The following is a 23141-nucleotide window of genomic DNA, read 5'->3' on the forward strand; positions in this document are numbered from 1 at the left end:
ACACCATGATCTCCAAATTGCGGGGGAATGCGGTTTTAGAGAAAAGTGTGTTCATGTCCTCATCACCGTGCTGCCGTCTCCTCCTCGCCTGGTTTTTCAGGTGCTGGTTCTACATACACTGCACGATAATGCGCGAGGTGTTTACAATGGTCATAACTGCTGCGGTGAGCTGAAGGGGCTCCATGCTTGGTGTACTGTGGCGTCTGCTCCTGCTCAGGCAATCCAGGGAAAAGGGCACGAAACAATTGTTTGCCGTTGCTCTGGCGGAGGGAGGGGCGACTGACAACATGGCTTACAGGGTTGGCTTACAGGGAATTAAAATCAACAAAGGGGGTGGAACAGAATGGCCCCCTCAAGGATAGAACTCAAAACCTCAAGGATAGAACTCAAAACTGGGTTTAGCAGGCCGTTGATTTCACAGAGGGAGAGAGGAGAAAATGAATACAAAACAAATCTGATCTATTTCTTGTTTTGATCCACTTCATCTATCTTTATACATCTTGCTGGCAGCAGACTGTGCAGTACGACCGCTAGCCATCGTCATCACCTGGGTGCTCGGCAGAAGACGGTGCAGTATGACTGCTGGCCATTGTCTTCTGCTGGCAGCAGATTAAAAGACAGTGCACTGCCGGTAGGACTGAATCTCCATGAGACGAAACTTAAAAGGGAAATGACCTGGCTGAGTCACTCCCATGTTTGCCCAGGCGCCCCTGACCTCATCGAGGTTGGTTAAAAGAGCACCCTGGACTACATTGACGATGGCTACCAGTCATACTGCACTGTCTGCTGCCAAAAGGCAATAAGCTGTTGCTGTGTAGCAATGCAGTACTGTGTCTGCCAGCACCCAGGAGACATACGGTGATGGTTAGCTGAGCGGGCTCCATGCTTGCCGTGGTATGGCATCTGCACAGGTAACTCAAGAAAAAAGGCGCAAAACGATTGTCTGCCCTTGCTTTCACAGAGGGAGGGAGGGAACGGGGGCCTGATGATATGTACCCAGAACCACCCGCGACAGTGTTTTAGCCCCATCAGGCACTGGGATTTCTACCCAGAATTCAAATGGGCGGCGGAGACTGCGGGAACTGTGGGATAGCTACCCACAGTGTTAACACTCTGGAAGTTGATGGTTGCCTCGGTACTGTGGACACACTCTGCCGACTACATGCACTTAGAGCATTTGTGTGGGGACACACACAATTGACTGTATAAAAACGCTTTCTACAAAACTGACTTCTATAAATTCAACCTAATTTCATAGTGTAGACAAGGCCTAAGTAAGCAGCAAAGAATCAATGGCAGTTTGGGCCACATTCCATTATATCCTCCTGTTCAGATCCATAATGATATGTTACTGTTGTACTCCAACATTTTCCGCTTTCTAGAATATTTCTGTCCTGTGGCACCAATTTTATGCTCATCTCCTTAATGTGTGGCAATATGCTCAACTCAAGATTACAGATCATATTTTTTTATAGCAATAGACTAAAAATTTTAACTGTTGTTCATCTTTGTAAACAATGATCATGCCCTTCTGAAATATTGCTAATCAGATGAATAGCAGCAACATTTTTATTTGTGATGAAATATTAGAACATTTGACTTAATAATTTGAAATATTCTTATTAATAATCTAATATTAATTTGCATTCTTGGAAATTGGGCAAAAATCAGTGCTGGTGTAACTATTGAGATGAATAGAAATTCAGCAGGCATGAATTTGGTGCAGTATGTTCAGAAATTTAATGATAACAGTACATTTTTAATATGTTTTCTTCTTGCTCCAACAGATCTCTTTCATGGTGCACCTACCGCCTTTGGGTCTGGGAGTTTATCAGCTTTTGGAGGTTCTGAGTTCAGAAATGGTCTTGGCTGATTATAATATATATACTAGTGGAGGAAATAATGTGCAGGTGAACCCAGATGAGGTTTTCAAGATCAAGGAGATGCAAAATTCTGCGGATGATATTACTTTAGAGAACTCCTATATGAAACTATGGTTTTCTGGGATCTCAGGGCTTCTGAAGGTATGTTGGCTCACAATATGAAATACTGTATTTCTTATTCATAAGAATATTGATGCATAAAAGATTCTGATGCGTAAAAACTAAATGTGTCACCCTCTCAAATTGTGATTATTTATCTTTAGAAAATTAACACAAAAGAAGATGGCAAAAATCATCAAATAAAGGTGGAGTTTGCGTGGTATGGAACTACAAGTAACAGAGATAAGAGCGGGGCTTATCTCTTCTTACCAGATGGAGAGGCCAAGGTAATAGTACTCATATTATATTTGTAATAAAGGCTTTCCATCCTGAAAGATCCCAGAACACTTTGCAAACTACGTTTAGAAGCAGTGGTTGACCCACCATTGAAATATAGCTACATCTGTTGTGAAGCACTGTGTTCAAATTACGCACGTTGGAATTTTAACAGGGGACACTGACAATCCTGGCAGAAAGTGCCATGAGATTTTCAATGACCACAAGTGGCCAAGACCTCATTTTCGTGTCTTACGGTAAAAGTGTATTGCAGATATTCATTCATTTTTCCCAGCTTTTCTTTCTCCCTATTTCTCTTTTTGCCCTTTAGTCTGAGTTTGGATATACTAAATTTATACATGGAATAATAGAGTGAATATGCTAAACTCTTTTAAGACTGTACGCTCTTTGTGGGATGGGCTGTTGTTATGATGTGTTTATACAGTGCCTAGCATGATGCTGCCCAACTTTCATTGAGATGTTCAGCGCTACTGCAGCATAAATGATGATGATAAACATAAAAAGAAGAGCAAGTGGCTGTCTAATTTAGCCATCATCTACTACAAACAGGCATTATTTTTGTTCAGCAATTATTTTTTTTTAAAATCACATACTCTTTTCAGTTAACTCTTGTGTTTAGTTTCAACTTCCTTGGAAATTCAGAAACATTCAGTGTATCTGTACTTGTTACCATGTATATTCATATTAGTGAAACAGTTTTATAAAGGTAAATGATAGCATCCACCTTAATATTTCTCTTCATTCTTCCAGTCCCAGTTTTCCCTCAGAGGAACTTTAATTGCTGATGTAGGGTCAGATTGAAGCCCTTCCTGTGTGTTCGCACAAGGAAGAAAAGGCATATAACATGTTTATAGTCCCTTGTACTGGCCAGCCATACTGTGGGTGGAGCAACTTTTGTAGTCTTGCTGCTTCCCACCACCTTAGCTTTGGGGATATATAGGGCTCACACAGGATATATCCCACCCTCCCCTCCACTTCCACTACAGAAGAAAGGACGGAGGAACTGAAAGGCAGACTGTGACTGAGTCATAGCCAGTTTCCTGAGGCAGTGAACCAACATGCTGCCTCATACACAGGGCTCCTGGTAAAGCCATCAATGAACTCTAAACAATTTATCAGTCAGGTTGACATAATTACACATCTTAGTATTCTTATGAGCCCCAGTGGAAATAGGGCTCTTAAGACAGATTGCTGAGGATGAGTACAAAAGAGTAGCACAAGCATATAGGGACAATATCAGAAAGCTAAGGCACAAAATGAGTTATACTGAGCAAAGGAGGTAATAAGAGGTTTTTAAAAATATATTAGGAGCAAGAGAAAGATAAAGGAAAATGGAGGCCCTCTACGTAACAGGGAAGGAGAGCTAATAACATATGACAAAAAAGAGGGCTGAGGAGTTTAATGACTATTTTGCTTCAGTCTTCTCGAAAAAGGTAAATTGTGACCCAATTTTTAACACAATCAATATTAACAACAGGGGTAGGAATGCAACCCAACATAGGGAAAGAACAAGTTAAAGAATATTTAGATAAGCTAGATGTATTCAAGTTGGGAATACAGGCAGGGCCTGATGAAATTTATCCTAGGGTACTTATGGAACTAGCTGAAGCAATCTCGGAACAGTTAGCAATTATCTTTCAGAATTCCTGGAGGAAGGGTGAGGTTCCAGAGGACTGGAGAAGGGCAAGCATACTACCTCTCTTTAAAAGGGGGAGCAAAGAGGCCCTAGAGAATTGTAGACCAATCAGCCTAACTTCAGTATCTTTCCAGGTATTGGAGCAAATTATTGAACAATAAGCTTGTTAGCACCTAGAGGATAATAGAGTCAAAAGTAATAGTCAGCATGGATTTGTCAAGAACAAGTCATGGCAAACCAGTTTAATTTCATTCTTTGACAGGGAACTCTTCTGATGCCAGATATTTCTTTCCAAGAACTCCTGATTTTGAAAGACAATTAGTACAGGACTTCACAGGAGCTACAATAGTTATTAACCTGGGTCAGGAACCCTTATCAGGTAGAGATGCCACACCCTTGCACTCCACTGTGAAGCTGCTGAAGAAAGTGTGGCAAAAACCTCACATTGCTATCCCAACCTTCAAGACAGTGAGGAAAAAATATATTCTCCCCAAGGATGTATGGTGTCTCAGTTCCCTATGGGAGCTTGGGGGTAGGTGGAGACAGAGCCATAACTAGAGGGAAGGTTAAACACAGTTATGGTACTGCCTTCCCAAAATTTAAGCGGTGGTGCTGATAATGAATTGAGCAAAAAGTTTACCAGTTCATGACGGCTACACTTCACATTGTGAACTATGAGCCATAGGCCAGGTGGAACTATGGAAAAAGGCCTCCACCTTGGATGCTTAAAGTCTGTGAGAGTGTAGACCTGGCCTGGCTTCAGGTTTGGGCAACATTTTCAGGTGAGACAATGAAAGAATCTTTGCCCCAAGTTTGGAAGCCTGTTGGTCTGCTTTCTGTTCTATCAAAAGACCTTGGTCTCAATAGTAATAGCATTTTTACCTCAGTGTTCTGGAAATGACGTTAGTTCTTGTATGTACGAAGGACCTTAAGAGACCCAGTATCCTAAAAAATTGTCCTCTTTAAAATGGACAGCTAGGCAACCGTTTTTTACATAAACATGGAGGGAGACACCAGGTTGTGCTCCCTATTTTGAGAAACAGTGCAGGTGTGGGAATATTGTGTGTCCTACAAGATGAGCCTTGTCACCATGTGTCTGACGGGGGAGGGGTGGGAAGAGCACAATCACAGATAGGGCTGAGCTGAAACAGATCTTCACAAATGGTCTCTGAATTACAAACTGGCAGATCAGATTTTCCTCTACTACAAGACACCGTCAGTGGATCTTGTCATAAATCACCCGAACAAAAATCTCTGGTTCTCATCATGGTACCAAAAAGATCATAGTAACATGACACTCTGTAAAGAGGCTGTTACATGGCTTCATACTAAACTCTGTTGTTGTAAATGTACTGCCAAATTTCAGAAGAGACAATGGTTTGAAGATAGTAGCTCTTATTGCTCTAGACAAGTATGGTTCTTTACTCTGTTGCAAATGGCCATAGCCAGTATGATTCATGTTGTTTAGTCTGGTCTTAGATCATCAGTCAGAACCACAATATCTGCTTCGTCACAATATGGGAGTCTTCTCCCAAAGAGCTTGCCTTCTGACATAGAGATCCATGTGCGTGGTGTATTTGAGCGGGTGTTTCTTGACTTCTGAGGTGCTAAAAGCACATTTAGCGGAAAGACATACAAGTCCAAGTGGAAAAATCTTTTAGTGCAGTGCAAACAAACCCCATGGACCCCATTACTTGCCTCATACACAAACTACTTAACTATCCTCTTCACCTGCCTGGGTCTAATTTAGAGTAACAGCATCCAGATATATTTGACAGTACTTGTGGTTTATTGTGAACTAATTGAAGGTAGACCAGAGTCTTTTCAGCAACTTGTCATCCAATTTGTGCACCATTAAGAAAGCCTTTTGTGGTATGGGATGTTAATGTCCTGACAAAGCTGATGAACTGCTCATTTTGAACTGCTCTGTTCCTGTGATAGCTAGGAGGGGAAGCATCAATCTGATGAGCCAAAGGACTACTTTTTGAAGTTGAAACAGACTATAGTATTTGGTTGCAAGAGCTCCTAGCAAAGTTGGATGGCAAAAAGACACACCAAAAAAGTCTTTGTGCCATCTAACTCTACTGAGTTCTCAATATAAAATATGGTCTGTTTCAACTTCAAAAAGTAGTCCTTTGGCTCATCAGACTTATTTTTCCTCATGGCAATCAAGAGATGGGGAAAAGTTGTCTAAGAAGTGGGGCTGAAAACCAGCTCCTGTGACAGCCTCAGGGACAAGTTTCCCCCATTTTCTGCTTCCAAGAGGAGGGAGAGAGGACTTGTCCCTGAATCTGTCTCAAGTGACAGTCATCCTTTTTTCTTGGACAAATTCCTTGAGCACCCAACATAGAAAATCTTAGTCAGAAAAGTACAGATGATTCATTGGTTGGAGTCATTGCTGGAGATCAATGAGTTTGAGATCTGCTACTACTAATAGCCTTTCATGCACAGGAGCTCCTCCTCTGCTGACCCCCTCAAACAACTCAGAGTGTATTAACTGGGCAGTCAGAAGGAGGAGTTTGGCTCCTATCCTCAGCCTTCCTACCAGTACTCCCAGTCTCACAAACCCACTCTGGATCAGCAAACCAGGGCTAGGAGTTGGCAGTTTGAAAGGCAGTTGTGCTCCTAAGACAGCTTCAGCTCCTGGACCTAGTGGTCCTCCTGGGATGGGGCAAGGCTGAGCTAGTACTAAAGCTTTGTCAGGAGTGCAGTTAATGGTTCAGCTAAGTTTATGTTGTGCAGGGATCGGCAGTCTTTGGCACGAGGCCAATCAGGAAAATCCGCTGGCGGGCCGGTTTGTTTACCTGCAGTATCCGCAGGTTCAGCCAATTGCAGCTCCCGCTGGCCGTGGTTCGTCGTTCCAGGCTAATGGGGGCTGTGGGAAGTGGCATGGGCCGAGGAATTTGCTGGCCGCCACTTTCCTAATATTGAACCTAATATATATGTAATCATAGTAATATGTTACTTAACACTTACGTTGCTCTCATCTCCAAAATGCTTCATAAATATTAAATCAGTAATTCTCACAACGTACCTGTGAGGTATGTAATGAAGATTATCCTCATTTTAAGACAAAGTAGGGTTAAGAAAATTTCCCCAGACCACAAAGAAAGTCAATGTCAAAGTAGGGATTATATATTCCCAGATCCCAGTCTTGTGTTCAGATTACCAGACCTACACTCATCTACTATAGATGAAAAGTTATTTTTGGAGGGGGTTTTAAATTAGGATTTAAACCTATTTAATAACTGATATGTTGTGCTTCAGAGTAGCAGCCGTGTTAGTCTGTATTCGCAAAAAGAAAAGGAGTACTAGAGGCACCTTAGAGACTAACCAATTTATTTGAGCATAAGCTTTTGTGAGCTACAGCTCACTTCATCGGATGCATTCAGTGGAAAATACAGTGAGGAGATTTATATACACACAGAACATGAAAAAATGGGTGTTGTTATATACATTGTAAGGAGAGTGATCACTTAAGGTGAGCTATTACCAGCAGGAGGCTGGGGGGGTGGGGAGAAAACCTTTTGTAGTGATAATCAAGGTGGGCCATTGCCAGCAGTTAACAGGAACATCTGAGGAGCAGTGGGGCGGGGGGGGAATAAACATGGGGAAATAGTTTTACTTTGTGTAATGACACATCCACTCCCAGTCTCTATTCAAGCCTAAGTTAATTGTATCCAATTTGCAAATTAATTCCAATTCAACGAGAGACAGCTGGAGTCTGTTTCTGAAGTCTTTTTATTGTAATATTGTAACTTTTAGGTCTGTAATCGAGTGACCAGAGAGATTGAAGTGTTCTCCGACTGGTTTATGAATGTTATAATTCTTGACGTCTGACTTGTGTCCATTTATTCTTTTACGTAGAGACTGTCCAGTTTGACCAGTGTACATGGCAGAGGGGTATTGCTGGCACATGATGGCATATATCACATTGGCAGATGTGCAGGTGAACGAGCCTCTGATAGTGTGGCTGATGTGATTAGGCCCTATGATGGTGTCCCTTGAATAGATATGTGGACGCAGTTGGCAACAGGCTTTGTTGCAAGGATAGGTTCCTGGGTTAGTGGTTCTGATGTGTGGTGTGTGGTTGCTTGTGAGTATCTGCTTCAGGTTGGGGGACTGTCTGTAGGCAAGGACTGGCCTGTCTCCCAAGATTTGTGAGATTGATGGGTCGTCCTTCAGGATAGGTTGTAGATCCTTGATGATGCGTTGGAGGGGTTTTAGTTGGGGGCTGAAGGTGATGGCTAGTGGCGTTCTGTTGTTTTCTTTGTTGGGCCTGTCCTGTAGTAGGTGACTTCTGGGTACTCTTCTGGCTCTCTCAGTTTGTTTCTTCACTTCAGCAGGTGGGTATTGTAGTTGTAAGAACGCTTGATAGAGATCTTATAGGTGTTTGTCTCTGTCTGAGGGGTTGGAGCAAATGCGGATGTATTGTAGAGCTTGGCTGTAGACAATGGATCGTGTGGTGTGGTCAGGGTGAAAGCTGGAGGCATGTAGGTAGGAATAGCGGTCAGTAGGTTTCCGGTATAGAGTGGTGTTTATGTGACCATCGCTTATTAGCAAAGTAGTGTCCAGGAAGTCCAGGATCTCTTGTGTGGACTGGTCCAGGCTGAGGTTGATGGTGGGATGGAAATAGTTGAAATTATGGTGGAATTCCTCAAGGGCTTCTTTTCCATCGGTCCAAATGATGAAGATGTCATCAATATAGCGCAAGTAGAGTAGGGGCGTTAGGGGACGAGAGCTGAGGAAGCATTGTTCTAAGTCAGCCGTAAAAATGTTGGCATACTGTGGGGCTATGTGGGTACCCATAGCAGTGCCGCTGATTTGAAGGTATACATTGTCCCCAAATGTGAAATATGGGTTATGGGTGAGGACAAAGTCACAAATTTCAGCCACCAGGTTAGCGGTGACATTATCGGGGATAGTGTTCTTGACGGCTTGTAGTCCATCTTTGTGTGGAATGTTGGTGTAGAGGGCTTCTACATCCATAGTGGCCAGGATGGTGTTTTCAGGAAGATCACCAATGGATTGTAGTTTCCTCAGGAAGTCAGTGGTGTCTCGAAGATAGCTGGGAGTGCTGGTAGCGTAGGGCCTGAGGAGGGAGTCTACATAGCCAGACAATCCTGCTGTCAGGGTGCCAATTCCTGAGATGATGGGGCGTCCAGGATTTCCAGGTTTATGGATCTTGGGTAGCAGATAGAATGCCCTAGGTCGGGGTTCCAGGGGTGTGTGTGTGCGGATTTGTTCTTGTGCTTTTTCAGGGAGTTTCTTGAGCAAATGCTGTAGTTTCTTTTGGTAACCCTCAGTGGGATCAGAGGGTAATGGCTTGTGGAAAGTGGTGTTGGAGAGCTGCCGAGCAGCCTCTTGTTCATATTTCGACCTATTCATGATGACGACAGCACCTCCTTTGTCAGTCTTTTTGATTATGATGTCAGAGTTGTTTCTGAGGCTGTGGATGGCATTGTGCTCTGCACGGCTGAGGTTATGAGGCAAGTGATGCTGCTTTTCCACATTTTCAGCCCATGCACGTCGGTGGAAGCACTCTATGTAGAAGTCCAGTCTGTTGTTCCGACCCTCAGGAGGAGTCCACCTAGAATTCTTCTTTTTGTAGTGTTGGCAGGAAGGTCTCTGTGGATTAGTGTGTTGGAAATATTCCTTGAGTCGGAGACGTCGAAAATAGGATTCTAAGTCACCACAGAACTGTATCATGTTCTTGGGGGTGGAGGGGCAGAAGGAGAGGCCCCGAGATAGGTCAGATTCTTCTGCTGGGCTAAGAGTATAGTTGGATAGATTGACAATATTGCTGGGTGGGTTAAGGGAACCATTGCTGTGGCCTCTTGTGGCATGTAGTAGTTTAGATAGTTTAGTGTCCTTTCTCTTTTGTAGAGAAGCAAAGTGTGTGTTGTAAATGGCTTGTCTAGTTTTTGTAAAGTCCAGCCTTGAGGAAGTTTGTGTGGAAGGTTGGTTTTTTATGAGAGTATCCAGTTTTGAGAGCTCATTCTTAATCTTTCCCTGTTTGCTGTAGAGGATGTTCCGCAGTTTCTTTGAGAGCGTGTGGCACAAGCTGTCAGCATAGTCTGTATGGTATGTAGATTGTAATGCATTTTTTTCTTTCAGTCCTTTTAGTACGATGTCCATCTGTTTGCATTTGGAAAGGAAGATGATGTCTGTCTGTATCTGTACGAGTTTTTTCATGAAGTTGATAGATTTCCACTCCGTACAGCTAAATGCAGTGCCTTGCATAATGACAGGTTTCAGAGTAGCAGCCGTGTTAGTCTGTATTCGCAAAAAGAAAAGGAGTACTAGTGGCACCTTAGAGACTAACCAATTTATTTGAGCATAAGCTTTCGTGAGCTACAGCTCACTTCATTGGATGCATTCAGTGGAAAATACAGTGAGGAGATTTATATACACACACAACATGAAAAAATGGTTGTTATACACATTGTAAGGAGAGTGATCACTTAAGATGAGCTATTACCGGATTTTTTTATGCTGCAAACAGTTTTCATACCATTGTTTGAACTTTGTTTTTGCAGCCTTATGTTTTCACGGATCCACCTACCATAAGAGTTACTCATGGAAGGATTTTCTCAGAAGTTACTTGTTTTTTCCATCATCTGACACACACAGTGCGACTCTACAAAGTTCAGGGTAAGAGGTTTTAAAACTGCAGTTATATGTGTCATTGTATTTTCTTGATAATTTTGTTTAGTTTTGGCCTTACGTAGGCTTTCCAGTGCTTACATAACTTATGATTAGTACAGTGCTGGTTTAGGAATTGCCTTCTGATTGCAGCATTCACTGGGTTTAAGGACAAATGCTTTATTCTTGAGTCTTGCAGCAGTCACTCAACTAAAGGCAGACTTAAATGCAAGAGATTTTCCTGGTGGAGGACTCCCTCAACATTGGGAAATCCTCTTATGGTGTAGGACTGCCACGGTGGCTCCTACACCACTCAACACCCAGTACAGGTGGCATTCCTGGGTTAAGGGATGTAGCAGTGGTGTGGCTGAGGACTTCTGTTGCTCTGGCACTGTGCAGCTATTGTAGATTAGACTGGCCTTGAGGCTGCACCTGTGCTGAGGACCAAGGCATTGTAAAACCAGCCCCAGGAATGAGAAGTGTAAATAGCTCCTTTGTGCCTCCCTATATCCATCTCAGCTGTATGCAGCATTTAATGGGTACGCAATCCTGAATGGGGCCTTTGGCTACTATACTGTAGAAATAATAAATTGTTAGTAACGATCGCTAAAATGAGGGAGGGAGAATTATAATATTTTGAGACCCTAGTCCTGTTTTAAAGACTTCAAATGATGGAGAATCCACTACATCCCTAGATAAATTGTTCCAAAGGTTTTATTACCGTCACTGCTAAAAATCTGTATTTTATTTCTAATGTGAATTTGTCTAGTTTCACCTTCCAGTCATTGGATCTCAGTAGGTCTTTTTCTGCCAGATTAAACAAACCATCTGCTGTCAGAAATCTCTTCTGTATTGTGATATACCAGGATACAATCCAGACTACTGAGCAGCTGTCATCCTGCCCTGCAACCTCAGATGTCTTATAATGCCTTGCTGAAATATCTTCCACCTGGGCCACTCACAAACAGCCTTCCAGCATGCAAAGTCTATGTGTAACTGCAGCCTGCCTGCCACACTTGGGTTACACTCTGGTTCTCACCAGCCTGGGTTATACTGCAGGGTGACCCCAGTGCACCCCTAGTCTTAGATTTTCCCTCAGAAATGTATGTCCTATACTTTCTTGGACAGTACAAAATATTTTAAGTTCATTATTCCTTAAAGGGAATATGCTATTTTATTATTTCAGATAGTTCTTCTGACACTTCTGTTTAAACACCCTGGATTAGATAACACAGTAAAACAAGTTTATTAACTACAAAGAGAGAGAAATTTTAAGTGACTACAAGTAATGAAATATAAAAGTCAGAAATGGTTACAAGGAAAATAAGGATAAAACTTTTACTAATGCCTAACTTAAACTAATCAGATTCAAGCAAAGTTTCTCACCACGTGCTTTCAGCAGTCTTACTGACCAAACTCAGTAGAGTCAGGACCCCTCCCCCAGAGTCCAACTAATGTTTCCTTTGTCACTTCAGGCACAGTGGATGTGATGGGCAGGGAGAGTGAGAGGTGCGTTGGGGTGTGTGTTCCTCCTTTTTATAGTTTCAGTCCCCCTTTTGAAAAACATTTCCAGCTGGGAACGAGGAGACAGAGTCAATATGGAAGGATGTTCTTGCTGGCTTTTTCTCAACTGTTTGAGCTTTCTTTGTTTCCCTCCCTACTTGGTGATTCTGTTTACTGCTTAAATACAAATAAAGGAACACACACATTTTTTGTCTAGGAGAGATCTGTTTGCTGACTTCTGTTTGGGCAGTGCTGTGGAGTTTGGAACATGTGTTAATAACATCATATAGGAAAATCTTATAACTTTACATACAGTGTTGCCATACATATTTTGCCAGGACAATACTGATCAGAAAATTGAGTTTTCAAGGCATACCTTCTAAGGCATACTTTGTTACAAAGATTTATTACAATACTGTGTAGGTTGTGGATACAGGGGCATACTTGGTCACACCTTTGTAAGTACTTGCAGACTCTGATCAAGACACCTCTAAATCTTCTCTGGGATAAACTACATAGCTTTAGTTTCTCACTATGTGCTTTCAAAACCTTGAATCATTCTTGGATCTTCTCTGATCCCTTTCCAGTTTTTCCCCCATCCTTTTTTAAGTGGGGACACATATTCCATAATAGTTTCACTAGTGCAGTATTACAGAGGTAATACCACTTCTCTACTCTTCCTCAATTTTGCATCCATGGCTTGCATCCACCCTGTACAGTGTTGCACAGGAAGCTCATGTTCAACTGGTTACCTACCATGACCTTAAATTCTTTTCAATGTCACTAAATTCCAGGATTCAGGCATGCATATTGTAAGTGTGTGACCTGCATTCTTTGTTTTTTATGTATGACCTCAGAATTGGCTTTGTTAAAACACACAATGGCATCTTACCAAGTAGTCCAGATTGGTCTGTACACCTGACCTGTCCCCATCATTACTTGCCACTCAAGTTGGATCTGAAACCTGTTAATTAGTTGTGATTTGGGAATACAAATGATGAACTATATCCACTATAAAAATTTTAAACTGTGTGAACCTCATGGTTTATAAGTAGGAATAGAGCTCGGGACCACCTGCTCCAAATGGCCATGTAAAGGGCAGTTCAAATGGTTTAAGTGAAACCGGGCCTTGCTCCCCTTTCTTTAACCTTTTGCTCTTTTCTTCCATTTTGGGGCCCTAGCCTGCTCTGTAACTGTTCCCTTCACTAGACCTAAATTAAACTTATCTGCATTCCTGAGCTCTTTTTTCATTAGTTTTACCTGATACAGCTCTGAGTTTCACAGAGATATTATGGTCTCTTACCTGATTTCCCTAAGTTTAGTTAGACTTTCTAGCGCAGTCATTCCAAACATAGCAATTCATTCATAAAGAGCATGGTGGGTGAATTCTTATGGTCAGCTGTGATTTCCGCCATGAATACCTACAAGTGCAAGAGTGGTGCTCAAAAATGCAAGCTGTAGCAGGCCCATGAAAAAGATGATCAGAAAAGTGTGAGTGGTCTACAAAATATCTTGAAATATTTGGCCATATTGCTGGTGAACAATCTGCAGACAGTTCTGCTACTTGCATTTCTTACTCTTCCTTAGCTAGTGAGGACGTTGATTTGGATTTGTCAGGCTTGTTCCATTCTGGAGTATCTGATTCCAGCACAAAACTTGACATTGAATTGTTGGGTCCCAAAATGTGATTTTCAGCAGAACGTTGCCCATTGGTTACTAGCACAACTGTTATGGATGTGGACTCTGAAAGCAGTTTTGTTATTGGAAGCATGGGGCAGAATTTTGACTTCAAGCGAGATCTGGCTGCTTGGCCACAAAAGTGACAGATTCTGTTCACCATTTTTTGGTAGAAAATGGTCCCAGAGTTAAATTAGAACTAGCCTGTTTGCTTAGTGAATTCAAATAAAAGCAAGTATTAAAATTGTGGTTCTTTGTCAAAATTTCTAATGGGAAGTTGCAGCAGTGATTTTGGTTGATATGCAGTTTGACTCTTGCCTTCTTGTACTGTTTCACTTGTTTGCTTTTACAGCCAAACTCCTCATCTTCCTTTGTGAACTTGTAAAACTGGTTTCACAGATTTTTTTCCACTTTAGCAATGGATTATGCCTACGTGAATGTTCAAAGAACAGGCGGAGGCAATCACTCGCTAGATGGAAATTGCAGAATGGTTGGTAAAGGGTTGCACAATTGACGAAGATATGCAAATCTGCTATCACAATACAATATTTTGCGGTGCTTAGGTGAGAGATTTAGTTTTGAGGGGTTCAGATGAGAAATTAGAAAGTTGTCATAATGGTAATTTTTGGTGATTATTTGAATTGCTTGCAGGGCGGTAGCATGTTGTGAGATCGTATAGAAGCTATTAAGGGCAGTACTATAAAAAGCATGGTAGACCTTTTTTTGGACAGATTCAGGAAAGTTTAAATACTTCTCCATTGTATTTGCATTCCAAACTCTTCCAAATGGAACAAATGTCTCAGGTGCTAAGGTATACTGAAGTATCAAAAGATGGAGAAAAGGTTGATGACTGCTTTGTAGATTTCATTGATATTCACACCAAAACAGGGAAGGATATGCCAGATTTAGAGATGCTGAAAAAAGACTGTTTAGATATGGCTAATTGGACGGGACAAAGCTATGACAAGGAGCTAACATGGCTCCAGCATACAAAGGTGTTCAGAATCAAATTCAGCAGATAAGTCAGTATGCATCTTTTGTCCCCTGCGCTGCTGACTCACTAAATCTTGTAGGTGAACCAGCTGTAATGTTTTTTCCACAAGTTACTCTAAATTTTGGAGTTGTTCAAAGATTTTATACCCTGTTTTCCTCTTCTACTAGTTGTTGAAATATGTTGGAAAACATATTAAATTACATTAGAAAGCCAAAGCATGACAAGATGGTGAACCAGGGTAGAGGTAATCCATTCAAAATTAAGTTGAGGATTTTCTTGATGCTTTGATGAGATCAAGGCTGTACACAATCTTACTGCAGAATTTAAGTCTGAAGCTTATAGCTTGCAAACAAACATTTCATAATTTTCTTTTCTTGTTTTGACCAAGATGTGGTATACTATCATATAAAAAATTAACCTGTAAGCTCCATTTTGAAACTCCTCATAGGTCGTTATGTGTCCTAATTAACTTCTAAAATCTGGCCCTCATTCCTCCCCCCTCCATTGCCCAAAAGACATACTTTGTGTTCCCAGTCACATCAAAACAAAGTCTTCAAATTCTCTGCCCTTGGAAGCCCTCTTTACTCGTATTAAAATGGTTCTGTACTTTCTCTTCACTCCTGTGATTGTAACAGAGTTGCCATAGGAGTGGTAGGAGACTAGCAACAGCACACCTACACCCAAAAGGAGCAGCAGCAGCAGGCACCAACAATTTAAGGTGGAGGAGCAGCATCAACTCTAGACAGTAAATGGCCCGGCCCTGTTCCAGAGCATTAGTTAGTGCTCAGGGGCAGGACCCAGCAATAACGTTGCACACTTCATTGCCTGTAGGAGGTGTGCTGACTTCTATACTGGTTTTGGCTATTAGTAATCTGCAGATTTTAATAATCCACATAGTTTTTCTACTCCACATTAATGAAGCTTTCAAAATTATATGGCTAATCTGGTAGGTAGCAGTGGTATAGAGAGTCTCTGCTATCCAATTCTATAATAATGATACATGCTCTGGGTTCAAAGCTTACTCCTCTCTATCAGGGTAGACATTAGCGTGGAAGGAAAATTGATTGAGGGGAATTGGAACGTTGTTATGCTATGGGGCGAGCTCTATAGAACTTGGTTTTTATTTTTTAATAATCAGAAATTGTAAATGTACTTTTAAATTTAGGGTTGGAGGGCGAGTCTCTTGAGCTGTCCAATATTGTGGACATTAGAGGAGAATACAATCGTGAGATTGCAATGAGAATTTCATCTGACATAAACAGTCAAAACAGGTTTTACACTGACCTTAATGGATATCAGGTAATTACCAACTGTTAATTCTGAATATAGTAACTATGACAATTTAGAATCATCATGGCTTAATACTTGTTTTTTAATTGTTTTTTTTGTCTTATTTACTCAAGCAAATAATAGTTTAGTATGAGAATGTTAATGATTTTGAAAGTGGGCATTAGTTTAAATATATACTATTTTTTCTGACATGACTTAGATGCACTTAAATGCTATGAATAGCTTTTCCAAGATTCAAGAATGTTTATTTTATGTCTGTCTGTTATGACAAACCAGCCTATCTTATATACAAAAACTGTGTTTAGTTATAACAATATGATGGTACTAATATATCCTTTGTTTATAGACTATTATTATTATTATTTTAATTTTGTATGGTGCTGTAGACTTCTTAAAAGATAATCTCCTGAGCATGAATATTGAAGGAGGAGGAGATATTCTTAAAAATTAAGTATTTCATTTTTCATTGTTTTTGAGTGCCATCAGCATTCTGTGTGCTGCAGAATATGTAGATGACACAGATTTTTGTCTCAAACTTCAGTCTACACAAGGTACTAAAGTAGATGTTCGTCATCGGGGAAGTTAGCATGTTACAAATACTGGAGAGACTTTCAAAGAGAAATGCCTGTTCCATTTCAAGGAAATTTTAAGATTTAAATAACTTCTAAGGGTTTGTAATTTGGCATCTGCTCTGTCAGGAGGCCATGAAATTCTGCAGAATCTAAGAACCCAAACATTCCTTTTTCATTCTCCCCATCATTGATAAAGTGATTGCATCCATGGCAAAGGGCATGATGTTTCCTGAGGAAGGTGCCTTCTTTTCAAAAAGCAAAACAACCAACCAACCCCAGCAAAGAACCAAACCCCTGCAAACAGGAAAGTAGAAACCACCCTTAAAATGGACTTCAAAGCTACATCAGTTGTGTCAAGAATATTTCTGGCAACCACAAATTTTTCTCAGTCCACATTGTGTTGACCTGAAAAATCTTTGTTTTAGTTTTCAGGGTCAAAGCATAAAAATAAATTGAACTAAAAGGTCACTAACAAACCATCAGACACACTATTGATATGTTGTATTCCTTTCCTTTTCTGTCTTGTCTATTTAGATTAATAAGATATTTGGAGCATGAATCTTACTACATGTTTGCACTGTGCCTAGCAGGCCCTGATCTTATGTGGGACCTCTAGCAGCTACTGTGATGCATATAAATTAAACAGTAATTGATTGGAACATAGTAAGCCATAGTATTGATGATGCACCTGATGCAAAAGAATTCAGGTCATTTTTCTTAGCTGTGTTGGCTCTGTGGTGTTTGTAGAAGTAAAAACTTTAGTTTCACTATTCTCAGCAGGTATGATTCTGAGTACATAGGGACCCAGATCTGTTGAGTAAGAAATTGCCATTTTATTTAATTATTTCAAAGTAGTACTGCTCTTAAATAAAAAATAATAAAGTGAAGTTTTAAAGTAGTAAAGAATATTTAATAGTACTATACATTCATCTATACAGATGGCAAGAAATGTCTGTAGATTTCTATTAATTATATCCGTGCTAGAAATCCTAGGAATAACTCTTACACTACTTTGAGCTTATTCACAATCTACTTTCTCAAGAAGAAAAAAAAATCTCTCAAAAATACTGCTCCTTATGCGAAGAGCCATTACAATTCTTTATGCAAATTCCCTTGAAGAACCTTTCATTTTTTTGAAAACTACTTTGAACTACAAGTATGTGTAAGTTACACCACTTCTGAAGTAATGTTGGCCATAAGTCCCTGAAAAGCTGAACGATATGGTGGAGGGACTTGCTTTGGTGTCTATCCATTGTTGATCCCAAAGCATATAAGATAAATGCCTAGAAAGATATTTTGCTTTTTTTTTACATATTTAAATATCAATGGAATATACTGATGTTAATTTTGATATTGTAGATTCAGCCCAGAGTGACAATGAACAAATTGCCTCTTCAAGCAAATATCTATCCAGTGACTACAATGGCTTATATCCAGGATGATGCCATTCGTTTGACTCTACATTCTGCTCAGTCTCTAGGTGTTACAAGCTTGAAAAGTGGTAAGTACAGTATGGGAAAGGTTTTCAAAGTCTGACCTACATATTAAATCATCTCAAGTATTCAGAGGATTGTTTCACAGATTACTATGCTCTGTCGTATCCCTTCCTTGAGAATGTAAAGAAAAAGGAAGCATTTTTACTACATCTAAAACATGATAGTTTGTGAGGAATATATTAGGAGCATGGGAGTGGCCATTCTGAATCAGAATACTGATGTCCCGCTACTCTAGTATTCTATCGCCAACGGTGATGAGCACTAGTTGCTAAGAGGAAACCATGCAGTAGGCAGATATGAGATTTACTCCCAGGGAAAGTCTCTTCCTAACTCCCATTAGTTAGAGGTTGTTTTATGTCCTTAAGGAGATGGGATTATGTCCAATCCATTGCTCTTGTTTTGTTTTGTTTTTTTTATTGTTTACTTTTATAATTCTGGATAGTCTTATTTAATTTATAAAAGTGTTTTTTTGAATCCTGCTAAGCTTCTGGCTTCAGTGATACCTTATTGCAGTGAGTTACACCGTCTAATTTTGTGTTGTGTGAAAAAGTATGTTCTTTAATCAGTTTTGAATTTTCTACCTTTTGATTTCATTGAAAAATTCCCTTATTCTTGCATTGTAAGAGAAGGTGAATAGAAGTTTCCTATCTACCAATCCAGTTCATAAAACTAGTTTTTATTATTTACTTTTATGCATAAAAAGCGTTCATGAATAACTACTGTTGAAGCATATGAAGTGGTGCTGAAAGATGTGTGTACAGTACTCTAGGTGCAATCTCAGTAGATCTTTATGTACTATCTTTTTTCTTTTTCTTTTTTTCCTTTATTGATAGTTATCTAGTGCTCTGTCTGCTTTCTCAGTGTGACACAAAATAGCTTAATCTCCTGAGGACTGAAAAGCTTTAGTCTAAATAAAGTATTTGGGCTTAATGTAGGGGTATGGGGTGAAATATACAGGTCAGGCTAGACAATCTAATATTCCCTTCTGGTGTTAGTTTCATAGAGTTTATCTGCCCATCTTCTCTACATCAGAGTTCTGTGTAACATTTGTGGTTAGAAAGAAGAAATATTGGAGGTGCACTGCGTTAAATGGAATAGGCCAATGACCTCATGCTCACATGAGATCTCTCATGCAACCCCTGTGGGCACAAGCTTTTCAAGTCAGTTTAGCAGCCTGTTTCCAGAGACATAGCTCATAAGTGTAAATGCACAGAGGCAACTCTTGAAGAACAAGAGTTACTCGTAAGTAACCTCTCTTCCTGTAAAATTTCAGCTTTCACGTACCCTTGTTGTAGGGCTAGAGCTGTTCAAATAGAAATTTCTGGAATTTCTTTTATAATAGGGAAAGTATTTTTCATTCTCCTGCAGCTCAAACATCTTACTAACTTTTGTCTAAATTTGGGGGGAAAAACAGTCTTATCCAGAGACCAGTGCTTGAAAATTTTAGCCTGATAGGTAAAAATTTGAGAATATTATAAGCAACCAAAGCCAGGGCAATATGAAAATGCTTATTCAACCCTGCCAGTACCATAGATATCACAAACTCTCCAATTGTAAGAAATATTGTCTGGATTATTTTTACCATTGCTGTTTGCAGTTCATGTGGTTAATAAAAGCAGCACAAACTACTATCATCAACATAACCTCAATATTTATTTTTCAGGACAGTTAGAAGTCATCATGGACCGTCGACTTATGCAAGATGACAACCGTGGCCTTGGACAGGGTCTCCAAGATAACAAGATCACAGCTAATCTGTTCCGACTTCTGCTGGAGAGAAGAAATGGAGTAGATGAGGTAGGAGTAATTACATGGGTTTGTCTGCTGTATTTTCAATAAAACCGAAGATACAAATATTTGATACTTCTGTACAGATATATTTAAGCAAAAATACCTGATGTGTAGGTATCTGACCTATCTAAATTGTCTCACTTTATGTAAGCCAGGAAGATATGAGAATGTTGTATGCAATAATAGTATTGATCAGTTTGATTCACTCTTCCTTTTACAAACATTTACCCTTGTATGTCCCCTCTTATTCCCCCAGGGTTTTTTTTTCTCTTCTCTCCTTTGTTTTTCCATCACTGTGGGGAAAAAGGTTTGGGAAGGAGTATCATATTGCAAAAGTAGAGACTAATGAGAGAAGCTACAAAACTGAGTGGATTTAAAATCAGAAGGCAGTTTCTAAAGATGAGGAATTGTGTAAGAACTTGTAATATACAAAGGAGCTGGAATTAATTTTTTTTATATGGGTGATAACAACCACTGCAGTGATGAGGATACTTACAATATACCACTTAAAGTTAAATTCCAGTGTTCATTTGATTCATAGATTATTTTTTTAATGCCGAAAGCTATTGTGATCCTCTAGTCGACATTCTCCTTTATATAACAGGCCATAAAATTTTACTCCATAATTCCCGCATTAAGCCCATAACATCTTGTTGAGCAGGAACGTATATTTTAGAAAGATATCTGTTCTTGATTTAAAGACTTCAGAGGGTGGAGAATCCCTTGCATCCCTTGGTAAGTTGTTCCAAGTATTAACTTCAGTGTTAAAAAAATAAAATTGTGCCTTATTTCCATTGTTAATTTTCTAGCTCCAACGTCCAGCCATCGAATCTTATCTCTTTGTCAGATAGTTTAGAGAGGCATCTACTATCAGAAATCTTCTCTTCGCATAGGTACTTATGGACTGTGATGTAGTCACCTCTTCAGCTTCTCTGATAAGCTAAATAGGTGATCTTCTTAAGTCTATAACATAAAAGTTGAGACTTTTTGCACAAACACTCGACATATTTAAATTAAATGCAACACTAAGGCTTTTAAAACTAAAGCTCGGTAGTGCAAAAAGTAAGATTCCCATAACTTGAATCCAGCCACATTTCAAATACTATATGTTTGTAATCAGTTTTCACAGGTAAGCTGGAGAAACCTCATTTTGACTTCACAAAAACAAAAGTGAAAACTAGGGTTGAGATTTTCAGAGCAGTGCAGGGGACTTAGCCACACATCTTCCAGTTTCAAAGGAAGACTTGTAAATCACCTTCACTGCTTTGAAAATCTCATCCTCAGGCTGTAACACGTTCACCTGCTCATAAAATGTTTCATAAATGTATTGAAGTGGATGTATTCGCCTTACCTGGACTGTTTCCCGATGACATTGTGACATTCAGATCAGTCGCTCAAATATTCAGTGTTACCTGTCAATCTGCTTCCAAATAAAAAGGCTATCACATATTGATTGTCTGCTAGCACCGTTACATAAGAAAGGAGATTCTTGAGCTTATACATATCTATAGATAAAATAAAAATGTAGAATTACATTTGTACAAACGTAGATCACAGATCTACAAATGTAGAATTATATCAATAGATATAATCAAAAAGGTAAGTTGATGGTAAGTGCATTAAAGATGTAACTTAGGAAGCTGGAAAGTATTTCCATTTTGGGGATCTCTCTGTGTGATGTCACATACTTAATGCATCCCAGTCCATTAAAGATCTCACCACATTCTTCAAAAGTTAATTTTAAATTTTTAATTTTTCTCATGCCACACACCAATCTTTTTGTGGGAAATTGCTTTGCAAATTTGAGAACCAAAAAAGAACTGTATCACAGTGATTTGTCCTCCAGCTATATGTTCATTAATATATTTTGCTTGAATATATTTTATATTTCTTTGCAATTTGTGTTGAGAGTAACCTACTTAATTTCTTTTATTGCATGCATGACACTGCACTCCTTGTGCTGGAAATCTTTGTGTGATGATTGCCTCTACGTTTCTTACAAATATATGTGGTCTCTGCTGTTTGTTTACTTTTTTATGCCTTGGTATGTATTTTTAATAAGACGAACTTCAGTTCTTTCACTGATTTCAATTTTTCATAATATAACTTTGCTTTGACTTGTTTATCAGTTATACCACAAATAATTTGGTCTTTAATTGCTTCATCTACTTAACAGTTCAAATTGATATGATTTAGGTCTAATACATAGCTCTTTAACATAAGGCTCAATGACACACCTGGCAACTGCTTCCTAGTAAAGAAAATGTGCCTACATAAGTGACATTTTTGCATGGCTCATAGTATTCTTGAAATTTTGGTTAGCTGTTTAGTCATTTTTTTGCTTCTACTGGATTGCATTATAGATCTCCAAAGCTTCTGGGGCTGCCACTTGTAGCATTGTGAAGAAATTTCACCATCTCCAGTTTCTCTGCAATACCACCTGCTTCCAGGAAAATTTGGAAGTTCTGCTACCACCTCCAATTCTCTTCCATTTTGCTTTTCAGATTGAGGGATACAAGTGTCTTTGTTTCCTCTTTTTTCTGGCAAAGATTCAGTTTTCTACTGACACTACGTAATAGATATGACTGGTCAGAGTGTGAGCTTTATTTCCTGGCTCCAGTCACATGACACAGGTCAAGGATATAAAAGGTTAATACCTGTTCTGCATAGCAGGGAGCAGCATCCACTCAAAAATAATTATTATTAAACCTTTCTCTTATTTCTACACTACTCTAGCATTACTGAAGTGCACCTGTCTTTACAGCAAACTACTCCCACCTTCTTTAAGACCATATGAAGTTGCCAGAAAAAATACTCACAATCAGAACCATTGTGTAGGTCAGATTGGCAAGAGTGTGGGGGGTTTCATATGTAAAAACATTGCCATACTGTGAGAATTAGCATAGATAGCTATCTATTTGTATAATAGTTTCTCTGGTTAAGACCCTGCTGTGACGATTGGACCAAAATTAGATAACCTTACACAACAATGGTGCAGAATGATAGGCAATCACACTTATATATAGATTTATATATAGATTTGAGTACTTCAGTAACTCTGCCGGAGGTTAGGGACCTACTATTGGAGTGGCTGGGTGAGGTTCTATGGGCCTGCAATGTGCAGGAAACCAGACTAAATGATCATGATGGTCCCTTCTGGACTTAAACTCTGTCTATCATGAACCCATATATACAAAAATACATAGGATCTTAGAAGTATAAACTTTAAAGTCTCTTTATCCAGAAGTTTTTCATCAG

General features: G+C 39.6%; 1 protein-coding gene across 1 annotated transcript in view; it reads left to right on the forward strand.

Moving 5' to 3' along the window:
- The window catches only part of MAN2A1 (mannosidase alpha class 2A member 1), a 202369-nt gene that overhangs the window by 153125 nt on the left and 26103 nt on the right, over positions 1 to 23141 (forward strand). The window contains exons 14-19 of the mRNA XM_074952939.1: positions 1788 to 2024; positions 2147 to 2269; positions 10455 to 10569; positions 15900 to 16033; positions 17956 to 18097; positions 19756 to 19889. Of these exons, the coding sequence (XP_074809040.1) occupies positions 1788 to 2024; positions 2147 to 2269; positions 10455 to 10569; positions 15900 to 16033; positions 17956 to 18097; positions 19756 to 19889 (885 nt within the window). The remainder of the gene's footprint in view (positions 1 to 1787; positions 2025 to 2146; positions 2270 to 10454; positions 10570 to 15899; positions 16034 to 17955; positions 18098 to 19755; positions 19890 to 23141) is intronic.

The sequence above is a fragment of the Natator depressus genome, chromosome 5 (assembly GCF_965152275.1).
Source record: "Natator depressus isolate rNatDep1 chromosome 5, rNatDep2.hap1, whole genome shotgun sequence".
Classification (NCBI taxonomy): Eukaryota; Metazoa; Chordata; order Testudines; family Cheloniidae; genus Natator; species Natator depressus.